Source organism: Thalassophryne amazonica, chromosome 16 (assembly GCF_902500255.1).
Source record: "Thalassophryne amazonica chromosome 16, fThaAma1.1, whole genome shotgun sequence".
Classification (NCBI taxonomy): Eukaryota; Metazoa; Chordata; class Actinopteri; order Batrachoidiformes; family Batrachoididae; genus Thalassophryne; species Thalassophryne amazonica.
In genome coordinates this window covers 44,606,857-44,627,939 of record NC_047118.1, presented here as the reverse complement: position 1 = coordinate 44,627,939, position 21,083 = coordinate 44,606,857, and the positions used below count along the sequence as shown (strand labels likewise).

At 40.4% G+C, this 21,083-nt stretch overlaps 1 protein-coding gene across 1 annotated transcript in view; it reads right to left on the bottom strand.

Moving 5' to 3' along the window:
* LOC117528581 (zinc finger CCCH domain-containing protein 7B-like) overlaps nucleotides 1-21,083 on the bottom strand; it is a 58,361-nt gene that overhangs the window by 2,787 nt on the left and 34,491 nt on the right. The window contains exons 12-23 of the mRNA XM_034191209.1: nucleotides 19,716-19,777; nucleotides 19,532-19,625; nucleotides 18,908-19,069; nucleotides 16,174-16,388; nucleotides 10,906-11,006; nucleotides 10,628-10,809; nucleotides 7,751-7,836; nucleotides 7,449-7,618; nucleotides 5,307-5,412; nucleotides 5,110-5,218; nucleotides 3,950-4,086; nucleotides 3,641-3,810 (exon numbers count right to left, since the gene is read on the bottom strand). Coding sequence (XP_034047100.1) covers nucleotides 3,641-3,810; nucleotides 3,950-4,086; nucleotides 5,110-5,218; nucleotides 5,307-5,412; nucleotides 7,449-7,618; nucleotides 7,751-7,836; nucleotides 10,628-10,809; nucleotides 10,906-11,006; nucleotides 16,174-16,388; nucleotides 18,908-19,069; nucleotides 19,532-19,625; nucleotides 19,716-19,777 — 1,594 coding nt within the window. The remainder of the gene's footprint in view (nucleotides 1-3,640; nucleotides 3,811-3,949; nucleotides 4,087-5,109; nucleotides 5,219-5,306; nucleotides 5,413-7,448; nucleotides 7,619-7,750; nucleotides 7,837-10,627; nucleotides 10,810-10,905; nucleotides 11,007-16,173; nucleotides 16,389-18,907; nucleotides 19,070-19,531; nucleotides 19,626-19,715; nucleotides 19,778-21,083) is intronic.

Here is a 21,083-nt window from a genome sequence, read left to right as displayed (position 1 = left end):
ATTAACTTCGATAACAGATAATAAGATAACTGAAAAGTTATCTTTGATAAAGATAAACAGATAAACCACCCAAAAATGTATCGGAAGTTACAGATAACCGATAAATTCCGGTGTTGTCTCTAATACATTTGCAATTACTAAGAAGCTGAAATTAATTTTTAACACGATCGCTTCTGAAAGCATCAAAAGCGACAAAAGACCCAAAGAATGAGCCAGAATGTTTGACTATGCTGCCCCCTGTAGAACACAGCACAGATGAATCCTGATAGCACCCACAAAATCAGCTCTCTACTAATCATAATCATCATTTTTCTTTCAACATACTGCCCCTGCTGGAAGCGCTTGTTTATTACAGCGCTCCGAGCACAGAGGCACCCAGCCATAAGGCCAGCTCTCTATTGATTACAACGTTCCGGTCAGGCGGAGGTCTTGAAAAATAAAGTCATACTAACTTATGGTTTTGTGGAAATACTGATAGAATAACTCCATTAATGTCAATTCTGTCATTTGTACAAAGTTAAAATATAACATATATCTTTTAATGTTGAATAAGGCACTAATTCTGAGGTTTTGTAACAAACACAGACCGCAAAGCATTCTGGGTAAAAGTGCCTCTGCTAAACACTGATTGGTTCAGTCATTCATTAGGAGGAAGGAGAGAGCATATCTCACCCATATTGGCCTCTCTTCATTGGCTTCCTGTTAATTCTAGAATAGAATTTAACATTCTTCTTCTTACTTATAAGGTTTTGAATAATCAGGTCCCATCTTATCTTAGGGACCTCACTTTTGTGCAGAATAAAGTTACTAACTGGGACTCCTGTCTTGATGCGAGAAAGAAACGAGAATCATCCTCCGTTCTGTTCACACAGCTCCAAACGCTGCGCGGCTCTCTGCCAAGTCAAGTTAGAACGATAGAGTCCAGTCGGAATTAATAACTTCAAAGCGAAACACCGTTTTGTTTATTTTTATTTATGTCCAGAGATCAAGGATACAGTGACCAATTTCATATTTATTTACTTTAAGACTCAATGAAATGCATAGAAAACCTGTAAAGACTACTTTTAGTACAAAATTCACGAGGTATCAATAAGGGAATCGATAAGCAGAATCGATAATGGCATCAATATCGATAAAATCTTACCAATACCCATCGCTAGTCAGGATTGAGGGAAAGATGAATGCAGCAATGTACAGGATGTCTCATAACTCCAGAGCGCTCTTGACCTCAGACTCAGGCAATGGTTCATCATTCAGCAGGACAATGAGCCTAAAGGCCCCCTGACACTTGCATGACTTTGATCTGGGCACTTGCACGCACTCTGCCGTGCACAAGAGTAAACTCGTCTTAAACTCACTGTAAACCGCTGTAAACTGTGCACAGCTTCGTGCAATTGTGCAAAGAAAATTTTTAACTGTTCAAAATCTCCATCACGCATTAATTACATGAACTTCATGTGAACATTATGCAAACAATTCACAAACACTGCATTTGAGTGCGAGTGATTGCGCCAGTGCACCGCATCACAGCACAGCTCATCTGAACGATTATACGAGATGTTAATCTATCATAAACATACTTTTACAGCTGCACACAAGAAGGAAAGAACATGCAACTGTTTTACCAAGCCATGACAATATAAACATGACAAATAATTACCTTTTGAGATGATTCCAAATGCTTTCTCCAACTTGTTCAGCAGACTCGCGCAAACAACTGCAGCTGGAACAGCCCTCTGCGATTCCGGAAGCGATTAGAGGCGTTTTCAACAGCCAACTCAAAGAGAAAATGATTCATCTGCTAGTTATTTTACATACACAGCGTGTAGTGCACAACGCATGGCAGCCAGTGGAACAAAGCACGGCGTCCAGCTGGGAACACAGCGGGTGGGATCGTCATGATGATGTGCGTGCAAGTGCACGATCACCGTAAGCACACAGCCAAGGTATCAAAGTAGTGGCTTCAGGACAAGTCTGTGAATGTCCCTGAGTGGCTCAGCCAGAGCCCAGACCTGAATCCAATTGAATATCTCTGGAGAGATCTGAAAATGGCTGTGCACCGACACTGCCCATCCAACCTGATGGCGCTTGAGAGGTGCTGCAAAGAGGAATGGACAAAACTGCCCAAAGATAGGTGCACCAAGCTTGTGGCATCATATTCAAGAAGACTTGAGGCTGTAATTGCTACCAAAGGTGCATCAACAAAGTATTGAGCAAAGTGTGTGAATACTTATGTATACAATGGAACCTCGGTTTTAGAACTTCATTGGTTCCTAAATGTTGTTCTTAAACCAAAACCAATTTTCCCATAAAAAACAATGTAAAATGGATTAATCAGTTCCTGGCCCCAAAAAGAACAGTGTTTTTCTCTTTTTAACATCATTTCATGCATAAAAGGCAGACACAATACAAAGAATATGCATAGTATCTTATACAAAATACTGTACAGTAATTATAATAAAATACACAATTTATTTTCACCTTATCTGTACAGAAGAGACCATAAGAACATCAGGTAACTGAATGGATCAGACGCCTCTGTTCCAGTGAAACTGGTCAGACTTAATGTTGCATGCTAACAGCATTAGCATTTTTAGCAGGTGCCAGTAGTTTCACCCATTAACTCCACTTAATGTATGATTACTGAAAAAATACGTGGCTCATAACTTTTAATGTTCACAACAAAGTAAACCTCTTGGAGAACCACCACACAGTCCCCAAAATCTGATTTAATAAACACCCTAAGACTGACTTTCTTGCGTCTTCTTCTTTCAAATTTATTGACAGATTGCAACCCATTATCGCCATCTACTGCGGCGGAGATGTTCGTGAACCAAGACTTTGTTCAAAAAGTGATGCATAAAGGGAGCACTGAAAAAAGGGGTGACTAAAAACAAGATAAAAACTCTAAATCTCAGGGAAAAGGTGCTCAATACAAGTGAAATTATCTGTCCATGCAGCAAGATAATCTCACTCGACAAGATTCTTGAAATAAGATAATTAAATTAGAAATAAGCATGTTGAACACTTAAAAAAGAAATTAACTCTGAAAACAATATAAATTATCTAACTCTTCTAAATCTAAGTTTTTTTTTTCTTGGTAAGAACCAAATAATTTGCAGTGAGCCATTATAAAACAGAGAATCCACTGTAAGCTATTTCTTAGTTAATATTTTTTAAATAAATTTTTAATAAACTTTTTAAATAAATTAGCTACAAAATGCTGCAATGTTGACTGTTGTAAACATTTTTCTGGAGCTCAGTTCCAGAATATATTCACAATCACCTCCAAAATTTAACCACTTATTTCCTGGAACATTATCAATCTGCTCAACATATTTCATTGAGCAGTCATCATTTTTTGAGTTATCCTGCTAACAGGCAAATGACCAGACACATGCCAGTGAAAATGTTACCTCCTTGCCAAAGGTAACTGGCATATCCATACCCACTGTGCTGGAGATAATTAATTTATTCATGATTGTTCTGTAACACGGTGTCACAGTAGAAATGTGGCAAAACATGCAGCATACGTACTACAACCCTCAAGACATAAATACGTAGCAGGTCTGCTGACCAACACTGCTGCTTGTTCACACTGTCTCCATTTAAAGAGGTTTGAATGATGAAAGGGTCTTACTTGGAGCAGAGTTCAAAGCATGCGCCCGGGAAACGGTAGCACCACATCAGGTCCTCCTCTTCTCCCTCACAGCTGAAAACACGGTCCTTGTGCTTCTCCGAAGAGATGTGCTGCTGCCACTGTCGCTCGCTGTTACTGTGCTTACCGCACAGCCGGCAGTGGAGGCCGCTCTAAAACACACAAGGACTCATCGTCATGATCATCAACTCTCTAACGGAGGCACAAAGTCAAGCAGACTAAGCAACACACACACACACAAAAAAAAGCGCTAGCACCAATGGAGAACTGGGAATACAAACATCCACCTACCATTGGTTCAGCGTCGTCAGCTGGCATGACGATAAATTTCTCTTCTTGGACCGGTTGAGGGAGTGCAGTTTCCCCTGCTTGGCGGTTAGGGTTGGTTAGTGCCAACCACATGTCGTACATCTGCTGCATGTCCCTCACTGTACAGACAACGATCAATGACACAACAAATCATCGCACAACGAGTGTGACACTCTCAAACACACAAGCCAACGTGAATATACAAACTACGGTTTTACCAAAGTGATGTCTGACATTTGGGAACCTTAATGGATGAAGATTAACATTTTTTTTTAATTCACAGTACTACAGAAATATTTTACAAAATTTAGTGTTAAAAAAAAAAGTCACCATATTTTTCTTCATTGGTGAAGCAAAAGAAAATTGAACTTACTCGGAAAATGTTCAAACATTCCTACTGCATCAACATTGTTGGACAGTGTGACTATTACACTTGCTCGTCACATTGTTTTATCTGAGTGGCACCTTATTCTTATACCTTATTCTGTATTTGTTGTTTCATTTTATTTGTTTATTGGATTTTATTTTATTGCTTACTGCATCGATTTTATTTATTTATGGGTTTCATGACTAATTCTGTGCTTGTATTGTTTTCAATTTTATCTGTGTTGTCTAGAGCGGGTGGCCGTTCAACCGAGCAGGACTGGTGGCGTTGGAGCCCTGGTGTGACGTGTCATGATTTGGTGCTATATAAATATAATATTAAATACTAATAAAACGTTACATTTAATCACTACTAATCATGCATGTGTTTTGAGCACATGAAATAAGCCAATCAGACTGCTACTCACATCCTCTTTAAAAGTCCGATTGTGCACTGCGATTTAGATGGTGGACTCGAGTGAGAGGTTCTCTGACAAGATAATGGATGTGCGCAAAACATGTCAAAGCATTCGAGCAGATACCAGCCTCCAAAGCTCCCGAGGTGGAATTCCATGCATCCAAACTCATTCCATGCAAGCTGCTAATTAACACACCACCAGCAAATTGGGGTTCAGTATCTTGCTTAGTGATACTTCAATACTCAGACAAGGAGCTGGGATTTGATCCAACAACCCTTTGGGGAATGTACAGCCCACTCTACAAACTGGACTTTGGTTGCCAGATGTATTTTGGAATTAAAATGTGCTGCAGCAACTCACAATCATTATTCTTCATATACATCCACATATCCTTCTCCTCTTGACTGTGAGCAAAGGTGCAATTCCCAGGGTAGGTGCATTTCCTTTTCTCCAAAATATGTGCACATAACTGCAAGGTGAAAACAATATTCCCTCAGTCCAAAACAGGAAAAACATGCCAGGGGAAGAGCTTTAGAAGTCCCACAGTAAACACTTACGTCATAGTGTGCAGGTGCGCTCTTGGCGTGTGGCAGCGCTCGGACCTGAACCCATTTATTCCTTTCCACAGACTTCACCAGCAGCACCCGTCTCTCTTTAATCCACCTGAAGATGATGTAGTGACAAGAGAATAAATCTGCAAGTTTATTGCATTTATGCTTGTGAGATGTTTATCTGAATGAGCTGCAAGCGACAGCACGTCAGAGCGGAGAAAGTGACCGTCTAGTGGTGAAAGTGAATGGATGGTTTAGGTTTATTTATGCATGTATGGCTGACCATTTATACGGTTTCTCTTTATTGCATCCGTTTATACAGTTTCTCTTTATTGCATCACATAACCTCTGTGTACTTTCATGATAATAAAATGCCAGCTGGCACCTGGATGTCCCATTTCAAAATCCTGCCAACAGACACGCTTTGCTCTCCAGATGAGAACATTGTTCCCGTTTGCTATTAGCGCAGGCAGACTGTCTGCAACGTGAGTGCACGAACACATGCACAAGTTGGGCTACGGCATATCTTTAGTGCAAAAAGAAAAAAAAGACAACACTGCAATTCTTGTTGGAAATGCTGTAGGTATGTACCCCAGCGTTATATCTCAACTGATTTTGACATGAGGCAGTCTCTTTTTTTTTTTGACGATTACTTTCACTTTTCATAATTTTTCAGTTCTGCTGGCAAAATGAATAGGACAAAGGACAGAAAATGATTTTTCAACTATTGGCATATCTGATTCCTTTATAATTGGAACACACTCTCCAGCCCCCTTTTTCAAAGATGGGGACCACCACCCTGGTTTGCCAATCCAGAGGTACTGTCCCCTTCCATGCAACATTGTATAAACATTTCAGCCATGACAGCCCAACAACATCCAGAGTCTTCATCATATCAGGGCAAAGCTCATCCACCCCGATGACTTACCACTGAAGTACTTTTTTTTTCTTTTTTACTACCTCAGTGACTTCTGGGAGGGCAATGGCACCAGATCAACCAGAGTCTTCCATCTTTGCCGTCGCAAGGGACAATTCAATAGGGTTGAAGAGTTCCTCCAAATGTTCTTTGCATTGCCTGACATTGGCCCTGTTCCCGGCGGGTGTTGGACTCTGCCAGAGCTACTCCATGTCACCAATCCTGTCTATGATATTCATGGACAGGATTTCAAAGTGCAGTCAGGGACCAGAGGGTGTCCAATTTGGTGACCACAGAGTTGCATCTCTGCTTTTTGCAGACAATGTGGTTTTGCTGGCTTTATCAGACAGGGACCTCCAATGTGCACTGGGTGGGTTTGGGGCAGAGTGTGAAGTGACTGGGATGAGAATCAGCACCTTCGAATCTAAGACCACTGTCCTCTGTCAGAAAAAAGGTGTATTGTTCTTTCTGGGTCAGGGGAGAAGTATTGCCCCAAGTGGATGAGTTCAAGTATCTTGAGTTCTTGCATGAGTGAGGCTAAGATGGAGCATGGGGTCGACAGACAGATTGAGCCTGCATCTGATATTTTATGGATGCTGCACCGGGCCATCGTGGTAAAGAAAGAGCTAAGCCTGAAGCTGAGACTCTCGATTTATGCTTCTATCCTCACCTATGGTCATGAACGTTTATTTATGAATTTTTATTGATTTTAAAGCGAGAACCTCAAAGTGCTTGCTACATTATGATAACATTTCAAGGATTTGTGCAAAATTTGTCCTAAATAGGAGTTGATTTCAGAATGCAGGCACCCACTCATGAAACTGACTGAGTCTAGATGTGTAAATCAAGGGCCATAACTCTGGTAAAATGGGCCAGACGCAAATGATATGATACTATGCATATTATCAACCCATAACAAGGATTTTGTACCAAGTTTCACAAAAATCCTCCTAAAGTTGATTTCAGAACTCTTATACCCTTTTTGGGACAGACCAACAGAGATAGACAGAAACTGCCACACCATAATCCCCCTTTGGGCCTTCGGCCAGCAGGTGATACTAACTGTACTAATTATAACCTCCATATCCACACTCCTGCAACATATCAAGCTGTGGTACACACAATGTGATGGTCTTCGAGGTTCATAAGTTATCAAGTTCACATGTAGACAGTGACTGGTTGAAAAAACAGAGCCACTGTCACTTTGGGGGCAGCTGAATATTTTTGCTTACGTGTGCCTAGCTTTGGATGTGCAGTATTTCAGGCATTTGTCCGGCTCACTGATCTGTCCATCGCGCCAGCACTGAGCGCACACAAACTTCATGTTCATGCCCAGACTTTTTCCAGGTCCTCCTCTTCCTGTTCGTGGTCTGCTCCCACAACCTCCAGGAGGAGACAAGACCTGTGGAAGACAGAAAGGTGGCCATGATAAAAGTGATAAGTGATTTATACTCCGTTAAAAGCACAACGATCTCCCTGCATCGTTTTGTGATACAATGTTCCAAGGTTATCAACATGCAGTTAAATTCCTTACTTTGTTCACTTTATGTTTCGGAGACTTGTATTCTTGCTTTTCATAATATTTTTGGGATATTTCCACAATCTCCTCATGGCTGATTCCTGCAAATACCACAAATATGTAGGAAAGAAGCAAACAATTTAAGACCACAACTAAAACTTTTTGCAGTGTTCTACAAAGTGAGGTTTCTTTGTATTCCAATGCAAATGCTGAAAATCTCTACTGTTCCTCCCCAGATTGTAATTATTATGTGGAAAACATGCATGTGATTTATTTCAAACATCTGCATATATTACAGACTAGAAATAGTGGAGAACCTAGCTGAGATATGTATGCACATAATTTGTTCTAGACTAATATGACCCCAATGAACAACGTAGGATATGTAGCAAAATTTCTATCCGGAAAATGAACACACCCTTTTTTGGCCTTGGTCCTAGTTCAAATACAGCTGTATTTTATAAACTTTAGCAGCTATAGATTTTCCAAGGTACTCAAAATGTTCAGAATGACTAACACATGTTTGGGAGTGTCACAGAAAAGCATAAAATTTCTATTTTGATATTTTAAGAGAAAATGGCTAAAATAAGTATAAGAAAAATTATCATACATCAAAAGAAAATGAACATTTGCCAGTATGGCTGAAAATAAATTTTATTTTCAGTCATACTGGTACCAATGGAATACTGATTTAAAGTGAAAAATACAGAAACTTGTTTCTTTGGCAGACTGCAGTATCCAGAGATCTTAAATATTTTAAAGACTATAAGAGAAATTTTCCAACAGCCAAGAGCCCAGAAAGTTTAAGTTACTAAATATGTGGCAATTCTGGACTGTATGTAGGTTGTTTGACCTAATGTTTTCTAGCAGTTTTCTCTGAAAATATCAAAATTAGAAATTTTACACTCTTCTATGACCCTTCTAAACATGTACTGGTCATTCTGTACATATTGAGTACCTTGTAAAATCTGTAGCTGGTAAAGTTTAGAAAATACAGCTGTATTTGAAGTACCACTTGGGACAAAAAAAGGCGTGGTCATTTTCGGACTGTTCGTCCCGCACAGAGATTTTTGACACATATCCCAAGTTGTTCATTGGGGTCATATTAGACTGGAACAGTTGAGTTGTCCTCTCCTAAATGGTGTGCACACGTCTAATGTAGGTCCTAGACTAAAAGCACATACCTCTACCAAGGCCGCATACTGCTTAAAACATCTTCTGATTCAAAAAATATTCCAGATCAAATTGAAAATGAAATCATTTTCTCATTTTCTAATTTGCTGACCAAATGTCATCAACAGTATCTCACAACGTTTGGAGTTAAATGTTGCTATGTGCCAAACATTCTTCTGGATCTCTCTGTAGTTTGTTAAAATAGAATTTTTGATCAGTTATGATGGTTGTATTATTATTATTATCATCATCATCAACATTTGTTTTTATTGTGTCATTATTCTGCTGCAAAACAAATTAACCCTTGTGGGACAATAAAGGTTTTGAATTTGAATATATTCTGGATCACCTCTAAAACTGAAACCCATATTTCCTGGAGCATCATCTGTCTGCTCACCAAATTTCATTGAAATCCATTCATTAATTTTTGAGTTATTCCGCTAAGAGAAAAACAGACAAACGCCTCATTGGCAGAGGTAAAAATCGTAGCATGGTTTGGTCGACAACACAGCAGGTTGTCTCTTTACATTTACTTTCTAACGAATCACTGTACATTATATGTATATGCAATTTTGTTGTGCAAATGTTTGTCAAATGGGAACATGTTTTTGTAAGAGATTTTTCTTCTTTCTGCTCCTTTTTATTCGTTAATGGCGTAAAAATGTGTCATGTTTGAATGAGTATGTGCATGTTGGCAAAAAACGAGTGAACAAAGTAATAAAAATAACAGAGGCAGGTCTTTCAGCACTAATAACAGTTATGTAAGTTAACGCTGATGTTGTCAATTTCATCATTATTTACAATACATTCACATTTATTACCTCCGCCAAGGAGGTTATGTTTTCGGTTGCGTTTGTTTGTTTGTCTGTCAGCAGGATAACTCAAAAAGTTTTGAATGGATTTTGATGAAATTTTGTGGAGTGGTTGGAAATGACAAGAGGAACAAGTGATTAAATTTTAGTGGTGATCCGGATCACGATCCGGATCCTGATGCTAACGCGTTAGCATGTCTATGGCATTTTCAATGTTAAAAGTTAGCATTAAGCAGTTGCAGCTGTCATCACGTTTGGGTGCATTTGTTTTCAAACTGTAATATTTCTTAAATTTATTTTTGTTTATATATTAATAATCTAATGATTATTATATACAATTTTAGAGAAAGAGACAAAAAGAAATCGATCACTGTGCCAAGGAGGGAATCTCTTTAGGGTCAGTGACCCTATGGCCTTGTTTAAAGAAGTGTTTCATAAATGTTAAAAAATTCATATATTTGCAGTTTAGTTGAATAATAAATTGAATTTTGTCTCTTATTTGTTTTTGTCTATAAGCACATGCAATATCAATATCAGTGCTCAGATGACAGTAGCTTCTGTGAAAGGTGCAAGTTGCAATAAACTGTGATGCCAAGCGCTAAGGATACATACTATCCAGTCACAGCAGATGAAACTTTTTTTTATTACTGAGCAAACATCATTGTTAGACTTTTTTAGGTTCAATGATTCCACGGCGTGTAGATGTTATGGCATCAGTGACCCCATGGCCTTGGCGGAGGTTTGCACTCTCTGAGTGCTTCTAGTGTTGATTTATGTTATTCTGCTTTTTTTAAAATTTGTTCTCCATTATTTATTATTAAGTGTTTATAGATGTTCCAGGTTTTAAAAGTACGTTGCTATCTCAGCATCTGTAGATTCCGTACACCATTTTCATAACAGGCTGCACCTGTGTCTTGCTGCACCCTCCACGTTTTCAGTTCAATGACAGAGTGGGCGAACTGGCAGTTGTCCTCTCGTTGGCAGCCGTAACGGATGGCGTGGTGGCACAAATCCATGCGACACGGGATGGGAAAAGGACGGATCTTATTGTAGTTGACACTGGTAGTTCTCACCACAAAAACTAAGCACCTGATGATCACAGAGAAGATGACGACAATGTGTGAGACACAAAGAGAAAAGCAGCAAAGGAAAGAAGAAGTTGCTGAATCGTGCACACTCACTCACTTATTGGCAGTGAAGGCGTGACGAGCGTCAAAGTTGGAACAGGTGGTGGGTGTGTCTCTGCAGCGGTTACTGATGATGCGAGGTTTATTATCATAACATATCTAGAGTGTAAGAGAAAGAAATTTAACACAGTACTAAAATACCCTCGGCTGTATGAACATTGTCTTCTTTATAATTTGTAGTTGAGGGGAGACTCGGCTCCTTAATAAAGTGGCAAATCTGCAAGTATCCAAAAAAATTGAATTGCTAATAGCCGGAAGTCTGCATTGCCACACAAAGGTGTCAGCATAGAGACCAAATCCTTCCTTCCAGAGAAACTAACTGTATCCTTCCAGACCCTCACAGAATTGTACACCAAAAATCTAGGAAGTTGGTGCTTTTCTGAGATCTCCTGTATTTAGGACGGGACTGATCCACGTTAGGATCAAGTTAAAATCTCCTCCAAGCACCACAAGAGAGAAGGGTAATAAAGAAATATCTGCAAGTAAACCAGAAAGAAATGATGATTCATATACTGTAGGTGCATAAACACAACCAATTACAATGTGTTCCCCAGAAATGTAGCCTGACATTAAAACATAACGACTTTCCTTGTCTTTAATCTCCTTTTCCACCTTAAATGCAAGACTGCAATGCAAAAGAATTGCCACTCCACAGCTACTGCTGTTATACGAGGAGGAAAAGACCTGACCTACCCATCTTATTTGTAGTTTAAGGTGTTCAAGATCTGAAAAGATGGGTCTCCTGAAGAAAGCCAATCTGGTAATTTTCCTTTTTTTGGTAGGAAAGTAGTTTTTGTCTCTTGACCACATGGTTTATCCCTTTAATGTTAAGACTGACTATTTTTATGTTACTCATGGTATGCAAAACAAAAACGTTATGACAGAAGAGCAAAAAAATATCTGCAAAACTTCTGAAGCAAGTATCCAGGCAGGCATAATATCTGCTAGCAGAGCACAGACTATCAAAGTAAATACATATAACATTGAGTTGAACATGTCAACAACTCCTAAACGGGGATGCTGTGTATAGAACAGGAACCACACACCCTTGCACCCTCCTCCCCCCGACACTGTGCATCCTAAAAGGTGCAACAACAAGAATGGGACCATGAAGCCGAGGAGATTTAATCTCCTGAAAGAAGAGGAAAAATAAAAACACTCCCAAAAAGCATACTAAATTAAAAATACTTAAAATCCTCTTCAATACGCTGGCTCCCTAAGACATGACATAAATGTATTTGGTAAGGTCAACAGTTTAGCAGGTAAGACAATGAAAAGAAGAGAAAGCAGCTTCAAGAATAACATATGAACAGAGAATGCATTTTGTCATTCAGTGGTACAATGCAAACAATATCTGCCTTATTTTACTACCACACACGTAATTAAAGTCTGAACGTATACAAACTCCTACAATAGAGAGAGAGCAGGCTATATAACATATCTCATGTTTCAGGGTTTGTAATTGATCCTTGTTTTGGAGAAAAGGAAAAAGAAGCATGCTGCAGCCTCAACTTTATCTAAAGCCTGGGTCTTTTAGTTAAGGTTAGGGCTAGTGGCCGGCGATCACCTTAGAATTTTTTCTGTTTTCCTTGTTGCTTAATGCTGACAAATTATACTGTAATTGTTGTCTTTCTGCTGCCTGATTCTGTTTTTTCTCTGTTTGAGGTGCCGCTCCCTCCAGAGATGGGAGTGGTGTCTTCTTTTGCAACCCTACCATCCTGTACACCACCAAAATTTCCTGTATATTTGTTTTGTAAACTGTTTTGTCAATTGTGTCGGTCACATGGCCCAAGCAGAGGGTCACCCCTTTGACTCTAGTCTGCTTGAGGTTTCTTCCTCCAATCATCAAAGGGAGCTTTTCCTTACCACTGTCGCCTGTGTGCTTGCTCTAGGGGGTTGATAAGGTTAGATCTTACTTGTGTGAAGCACCTTGAGGCAACTTTGTTGTGATTTGGCGCTATATACAATGAAATGAAAAAAGGAAACAGTCATTAGCCAAGACCAGAGATGAATTTCTCCACGTCCTGGTGGGTCTTCAATGAGTGGTCCTGGCCGTGTGTTTAATGCAGAGGTTGGCCGGATCCCCTTCTGAATGAGCAGCTCGCAGACTTTATTAAACTCCCAACATGCAGCTTTAACTTTAGGTGAATAATCTGGCTAGATGGAAAACACATGCTCGTCATGTCGCAGTTGTCCTTTTTTCCTCAACGCTTGTAGAATCTTCTGTTTATCACTGAAGTTGTGTAGCTTTATTACCACTGGATGGGGTCAGTTGTCAGCCACCGCACTGGCCATCCAGTGTGCTCTGTTGAGCTTCACCTTGTCACCTTTAGCCTGGAAACCAAGAAGCCTCGGCAACCACGATTCACAGAACTGCAGCCAGCGGTTATCTGTCCTCGATGTCTTCTTCCAGCCCGAAGATCAGTAAGTTGTCTCTCCCGCTGCGGTTTTCGAGGTCAACAATACGTTCTTCCATCACCTTCACAGTCCGCTGAAGTGCGGTCACATTAGTTTTGAAAGAGGACACCTCATCTTCAGCGGCTGAAATACGGTTGTCAGCCTCTCCAGTGTGGGTGGAATGCTCTTGGATCAGCCCCGTGAGATTTTGCAGAGTTATTTGCAAGTCAGCAAACTTTTCATCCATCAGCAAGCTTGTCAGTGACCACCTGCGCTATACTGAACTCGTCGGAGTCAGTGCCATCTTTAGGCATGGCATCAGCTAACTGGCTAGCAGACTGAACATTTTTAGCCACTGTCGAAGTTCTCGAACATGCCTTCAAATGAAAGGGACCTCAAGGACCCGTGGACGTTGCTGAACTTCAGTACGAGGAGGATAGCAAGTTGACCACCAAGTAAAACTTTGTAAATGTAGTTTAGTGCCTCATGGAATGGGAGCTCAGCAAAAGACATCAGCTCAGCTAGAAAGCATCACGTGATCCCACGCAAAGTTATAATTTGGCTAAGACTAGATTGAGCTAGGCACACAAAATTAAATTCTGACACAACCTACAACTGATACAAAGACACCTGCGAGGTACGAGATGGCCTTAATATTTACAGTAGTGTTCAGAATAATAGTGCTATGTGACTAAAAAGATTAATCCAGGTTTTATATATATTTCTTATTGTTACATGGGAAACAAGGTACCAGTAGATTCAGTAGATTCTCACAAATCCAACAAGACCAAGCATTCATGATATGCACACTCTTAAGGCTATGAAATTGGGCTATTATTAAAAAAAAAAAAGTAGAAAAGGGGGTGTTCAAAATAATAGTAGTGTGGCATTCAGTCAGTGAGTTTGTCAATTTTTTGGAACAAACAGGTGTGAATCAGGTGTCCCCTATTTAAGGATGAAGCCAGCACCTGTTGAACATGCTTTTCTCTTTGAAAGCCTGAGGAAAATGGGACGTTCAAGACATTGTTCAGAATAACAGCGCAGTTTGATTAAAAAGTTGATTGGAGAGGGGGAAACTTATACGGAGGTGCAAAAAATGATAGGCTGTTCATCTACAGTGATCTCCAATGCATTAAAATGGCCAAAAACACCAGAAACGCATGGAAGAAAATGGAAAACAATCATCAAAATGGATAGAAGAATAACCAGAATGGCAAAGGCTCACCCACTGATCAGCTCCAGGATGATCAAAGACAGTCTGGAGTTACCTGTAAGTGCTGTAAATTAGAAGACGACTGTGTGAAGCTAATTTATTTGCAAGAATCCCCCGCAAAGTCCCTCTGTTAAATAAAAGATGTGCAGAAGAGGTTACAATTTGCCAAAGAACACATCAACTGGCCTAAAGAGAAATGGAGGAATATTTTGTGGACTGATGAGAGTAAAATTGTTCTTTTTGGGTCCAAGGGCCGCAGACAGTTTGTGAGACGACCCCAAAACTCTGAATTCAAGCCACAGTTCACAGTGAAGACAGTGAAGCATGGTGGTGCAAGCATCATGATATGGGCATGTTTCTCCTACTATGGTGTTGGGCCTATATATCGCATATCAGGTATCATGGATCAGTTTGGATATGTCAAAATACTTGAAGAGGTCATGTTGCCTTATGCTGAAGAGGACATGCCCTTGAAATGGGTGTTTCAACAAGACAATGACCCCAAGCACACTAGTAAACGAGCAAAATCTTGGTTCCAAACCAATAAAATTAATGCCTCACAGATGTTAAGAAATCATGAAAAACTGTAGTTCCATCCATCCATCCATTTTCTTCCGCTTTATCCGGAGTCGGGTCGCGGGGGCAGCAGCTCAAGCAAAGCCGCCCAGACCTCCCGATCCACACACACCTCCCCCAGCTCCTCCAGGAGAACCCCAAGGCGTTCCCAAGCCAGCCGAGAGATGTAGTCCCTCCAGCGTGTCCTGGGTCTTCCCCGGGGCCTCCTCCCAGTGGGACGTGCCCGGAACACCTCTCCAGCGAGGCGTCCAGGGGGCATCCGGAAAAAATGCCCGAGCCACCTCAACTGACTCCTTTCGACGTGGAGGAGCAGCGGCTCGACTCCGAGCTCCTCCCGAGTGACCGAGCTCCTCACCCTATCTCTAAGGGAGCGCCCAGCCACCCTGCGGAGGAAACTCATCTCGGCCGCTTGTACTCGCGATCTCGTTCTTTCGGTCATGAGCCAAATCTCATGACCATAGGTGAGGATCGGAACGTAGATCGATCAGTAAATCGAGAGCTTTGATCATCTGTAGTTATACAACTAAAAAAACTGTAGTTATACAACTAAATACTAGTTTAGTGATTCACAGGATTGCTAAAAAAGCAGGTTGAACATAATAGTTTTGAGTTTGTAGCGTCAACAGCAGATGCTACTATTATTGTGAACACCCCCTTTTCTACTTTTTTTTATTAATAGCCCAATTTCATAGCCTTAAGAGTGTGCATATCATGAATGCTTGGTCTTGTTGGATTTGTGACTCTACTGAATCTACTGGTACCTTGTTTCCCATGTAACAATAAGAAATATACTCAAAACCTGGATTAATCTTTTTAGTCACATAGCACTACTATTATTCTGAACACTACTGTAGATCATGAGGCCATCCAATGCAGAATTTTACCCAGAACTCCTTTTTTCTTCTCCTGAGTTACATTTTAACTCTGAAGGGAAGTGTTGTGTTGCCATGTAAATCATGTGTAAGTAATTCTTTTTAACCTAGCTCAAGAATCGCTTTTTTGGTGAAGCTCCCTCCAGTCAGAAACTTTAAACAAACATTGCATGTTTTTGTACTTGGCTAGTGTGTGAAGGATGCTAACCTGACAGAGGAAAATGAACGTGCCCTTGTGTTCCTGCAGAAGTCGTATGATGTTGTTGACCGGGTCTAGTTTGATGGCTGCTGGTACAAACAGCAGGTTTCTATCCAGTGTTCCCTTTCTCTCTTCAGTCCAAACATCAATCTCCAGCTGGTTGAAGGCAAACGTGCATTTTTCACCAAACTTACATACGCCCACCTCGCCAGACTTCAACAGCTCTGCACAAGTGACAACAACATTTTAAATTAAAGCTTTTTGCATGCTTAAATTTATCTACATTTCTTCATTTTCAATGGAAACAATTTTCTCCATGATTTTATCATGAGTCAAGTCTTTCATGCAGCAGAGAACGTGCACTGTTATGGGATACTGGGAGCACAAGTCAACACATCAAAAAGCCTCTATGTCTTTTATATCATCATGCTTGTTTTGCTGACATTGGCCAGATGTGATGCACATGTAATATTAATAAATTTAACTGGCCGAGTAACAGTGTACCTCAGCTAATTTTCCTCAACTAGCTGTCGTCCTTGTCATCATTCTGCAAGTCAGGAAAAAGTCATTTTTTTGTCAAAGACCCCAGTGCATGTCCATGTGACTCCAGGTGGGGGAACTCTCCTTGATATTTATTCCTTTTCTCAATTTTCAATTCAATTCAATTTAATCAGCTCATAAACCACCAAATCACAAGAAAAACGGTCTCAAGGCGCCTCACACAAAACAGCTCAACATAAAAATGAAAATAAATAAATAAAAATGAAAAATTCCAGTACATAATTAAAAACAGAAGCAAAAGAATAAAACAGATAAAAAAATAAAAACTATTCATAAGAAAGAGAATAAAAATAGGTTTTAAGTCTTGACTTAAAAATGTCCACGGACTCCGACTGCCTCACGGTCGCAGGAAGACCGTTCCACAGAGCAGATGCACAATAAAACAACAACAAATAACCCTCTCTGACCCGCTGACTTCTTCTTCCCCCTAGGAACACAGAGAAGCCCCACATCCTGCGACCGCAAAGCCTAGGCCAGCACGTAGGGTTCCACCAGTTTCTGTACCTGCTTAATCCAATCAAGGGTCACGGGGGGGGGGGGGGGGGGGGGGGGACTGGAGTGTATCCCAACAGTCACAGGGCAAGAGGTGGGGTACACCCTTAACAGGACGCCAGTCTATCGCAGAGCCAAGCAACCCCAGTCACACTCACCTACCATTTGATCAATTTAAAGTTTCCAGTTCACCTAACCTGCATGTCTTTGGAAGTGGGAGGAAGCCACAGCACACGGAGGGAACTCATGCAAACACGGGGAGAGTATGCAAACTCCACACAGAAAGGACCAGGCAGAAGCGATCCTACAACCTTCTTACTGTGATGCAACAGTGGTAACCACTAATCCACCACTCTACTTATCATATCGCAAATTAATTTTTTCTGTGTTTAGAAAGAAAACTGCATTGCGAGTTGCACACCACCGCAACCACCGGGCAGCTCTGTGCCAAACAACGCAGTATCTCTCCACACCCCTGCAACATTCTTCTGGAGTGTGTCCCAACTCCCCACCATGTTTCAGCCTGCAAACAGCTTGCAATGTCCCAAAGCATCTCACCATTCAAGATATCTTTATTACAGCCAACATCAATCAAACAACATCAAACAAACAAGACAAATGCATACAATAAATACCAAACACAAATTATAATTTCAAAGTGTCATTAAGAAGGCTGATGGCAGCAGGCAGCACTGTAGACGGGCGGCCAGCTCTAGGAAGAGTCCAGGTGGATTTGAACTTCTTCAATTTATGGATGATGGAGGCTGTGCTCACTGGGACCTTCAAAGCAGCAGAAATGTTTTTGTACCCTTCCCCAGATTTGTGCCTTGAGACAATCCTGTCACAGAGGTCTACAGACAATTCCTTTGACTTCATGCCTGGTTTGTGCTCTGACATTCACTGTCAACTGTGGGGCCTTATATGTGGACAGGTGTGTCTCTTTCCAAATCATGTCCAATCAACTGAATTAACCCCAGGTGGACTCCGATTAAGCTGTAGAAACATCAGTGGATGATCAGTGGAAACAGGATACACCTACACTCAGTTTTGAGCTTCAAGCAAAGGCTGTGAATACTTACGTACATGTGATAGCTTAACTTTTTTTTTAATAAATGTTCAAAAAAAAGAAAAAAAATGTTTTCACATTGTCATTATGGAGTATTCTGTGTAAAATTTTGAGGCAAAAAAGTGAATCTATTTTGGAATAAGGCTATAACATAACAAAATGTGGAAAATTTGAAGCACTGTGAACACTTTCTAGATGCACTGTATTCCTCTGTCCTCAATTTGATTTTTGAGGAAATCCACACGTCACCTCAAATAAATATAACTAAATACATGATGATATTTCTAACATCGAGGCACAATGATGATGACCTCTCGTGACAAAACAAATCTGCATGCTGACATTACATTTGGAAGAACTGTTGACTCAAATAATTTTCTTAATATAAGGTTGTTATAACAATTACCATTGCCTCGACTGTTTCTCCCCAATCACAAAGCTAGAAAGTTAACTTGGTCTGACCGCAAAATTCTGACAGTGTCGTATGTCAAAGCTTTAGATGTATCAAGAGTGAGTGATACTCTGCCAACCCCAGGTAATGAAAACAATGACGACAATACTATAGACCGAACATAAAAATGGATGAACAAGACGCACTGATGTTTTTTGGGTTCAGAGCCTTACCCCTACACAGCACAAAGGGCCCACTGAAGGAGGTCCATTTGGGACGTATGCGCACTCTGGTCCATTCTGAAGGGTAGCCAACCTTCTTACGACATAAAAGAATGTCTCTCTTGCAGCTGTGTACTAGTTCTGGTTTGTGATCAAAACTATATATGCTTGCACCTGAAAATGACATGAGAGGAAACACACAAACAGAGAGAGAAGATGGTTAACTGGGAAGGAGGTAAATATACTTTACAAATTAAGATAATAAGCAAAAGGTGGAGCACGGCGAAGAGAAAACATCACAGGCGCAAAACAACTAATATAGTAAAGTGCTGTTACTGAAAGATGTACCTTTGTTCAAAAGCTACAAATTATTACAAATTTGTAATCCACTGAGGTATTTTGGATTGATTTTCACACTGTGGTTGACCTGTCAAAGGCTTGACATTTTGCTTCCTTTTATTGCCCTTTCTGCAAAGTTGAAAGAACGGTTTCAGAGGAAGAAATCCACATGTTCCTCTTAATATGTGAACAAAACAGGAAAAACTGAAATCTAGCAGCCTGTTTGTATGGGAACACTCGCCACAGGTAAGAAGCCAAAAAGGAGCTACCTCTGTGGAAGTTTGAAACAGGACTCACCTTGGCGTGGGAAACACAGGGAACAGGCCTGCATGAAGTCGTGGGTAGAAGCCAGAGGATTACAAAGTGCCCCCACTGCTTGTTTCGGCATCTCCTTCAACAGGACAGCAAGAACAACATTTCCATAAAAGCAAACAGGAAAATTCTGCTGGTTGGTGAGTACGAGACAGATAATCAGGCTTACTTTGTAATCACTGTGAGGCGATTTTGCGGTTGTGGCGGTAGCACTATGACGCTTGCTCAGACCTGCAGAGCAATACCAGAATTTAAGCAGAGTATAATTACAGCACGAAGCAGTTAAATAGTAAGAAGTGAAATCACAGCACAGATTGACACAGAGAGATACATTTGTACTGCAAAAAAACCTTTTTATATTGCACGTTACTGGAAGCCATCAACACTGATTATCAGCTGCCACGCAGAATGGCAACAAACAGTGCAAATCTTTCAGTTGTGCACATTAGAACAGAAATTTTAACATATAATACACATATACACATAAAGAAGGATTTGCTTAAAATAAGATTTCATAAAAAGAACATTCAGCTAGTTTGCCAGAAGGCACACAGAAGACTCTGCTTTAGATCTCATCAGTTTTCTTTCCTATTCCACTCCATCATGAAGTTGTAACTAGTGGTGCACCAAAAACCAAAAAAAAAAAAAAATCTGCACCATACACACGTTCTACAATCACAGCCACAGACTAACTCCGTCAAAGTTGTCATGAGTGCCTTGGTGGCTTCCCTCACTTGTCTCCTTCTTGGACTGTCAGTCAGTGTTTGAGGACTGCTTCCTCCAGAAAGATTTACCATACAGAACCATACAATTTGTATTACTTAATGATGCAAATCAAGTCCGAGACATATTCAGTGATTTGGAAATATTCATGTATAGGTGCATCTCAAAAAATTAGACTATCGAGAAAAAGTTCAATATTTTTTGTCAGGTATTTCAGAGAGAGAAAATTTTACACATTCTAGCTAAAAAAAATAAATAATGGATATCTCAACATATTAAAATATTTCATGAGATCAGTTTTTTAAAAGAATTTATAATACAGAAATGTCTAACTTTTTCTATGTTCATTTATGCACTCGGTACTTGGTTGCAGCTCCTTTTTGAATTCCTGCATCAGTGTGGAGTGGAGGCGATCAGCCTGTGGCACTGCTGAGGTGTTATGGAAGTCCAGGTCATGTGGATTGTTGGCTCTGGTGTCTAATCTTCCCCTTGACAATACCCCATAGAGAATCTATAAGGGACTGTCTATGGGGTCAATCAAGTACAGTAACGCCGTGGTCAGCAAGCCAGTTATGAGTGGTTTTGATATTGTGAGCAGGTGCCAAGTCTTGCTGGAAAAGGAAATCAGCATCTCCATGTAGCTTCTCCAGACTCTGGAACATTGATTTCCAAATGAAATGCTAAATTTACTTTCATCTGAAAAGACGACTCTGGACTACTGAGCAACAGTCCAGTTCTTTTTCTCCTTAGCCCAGGTAAGCTGTTTCTGACATGGTCTCTGGTTCAAGAGTGGCTCGCTTACAACAAATGTAGT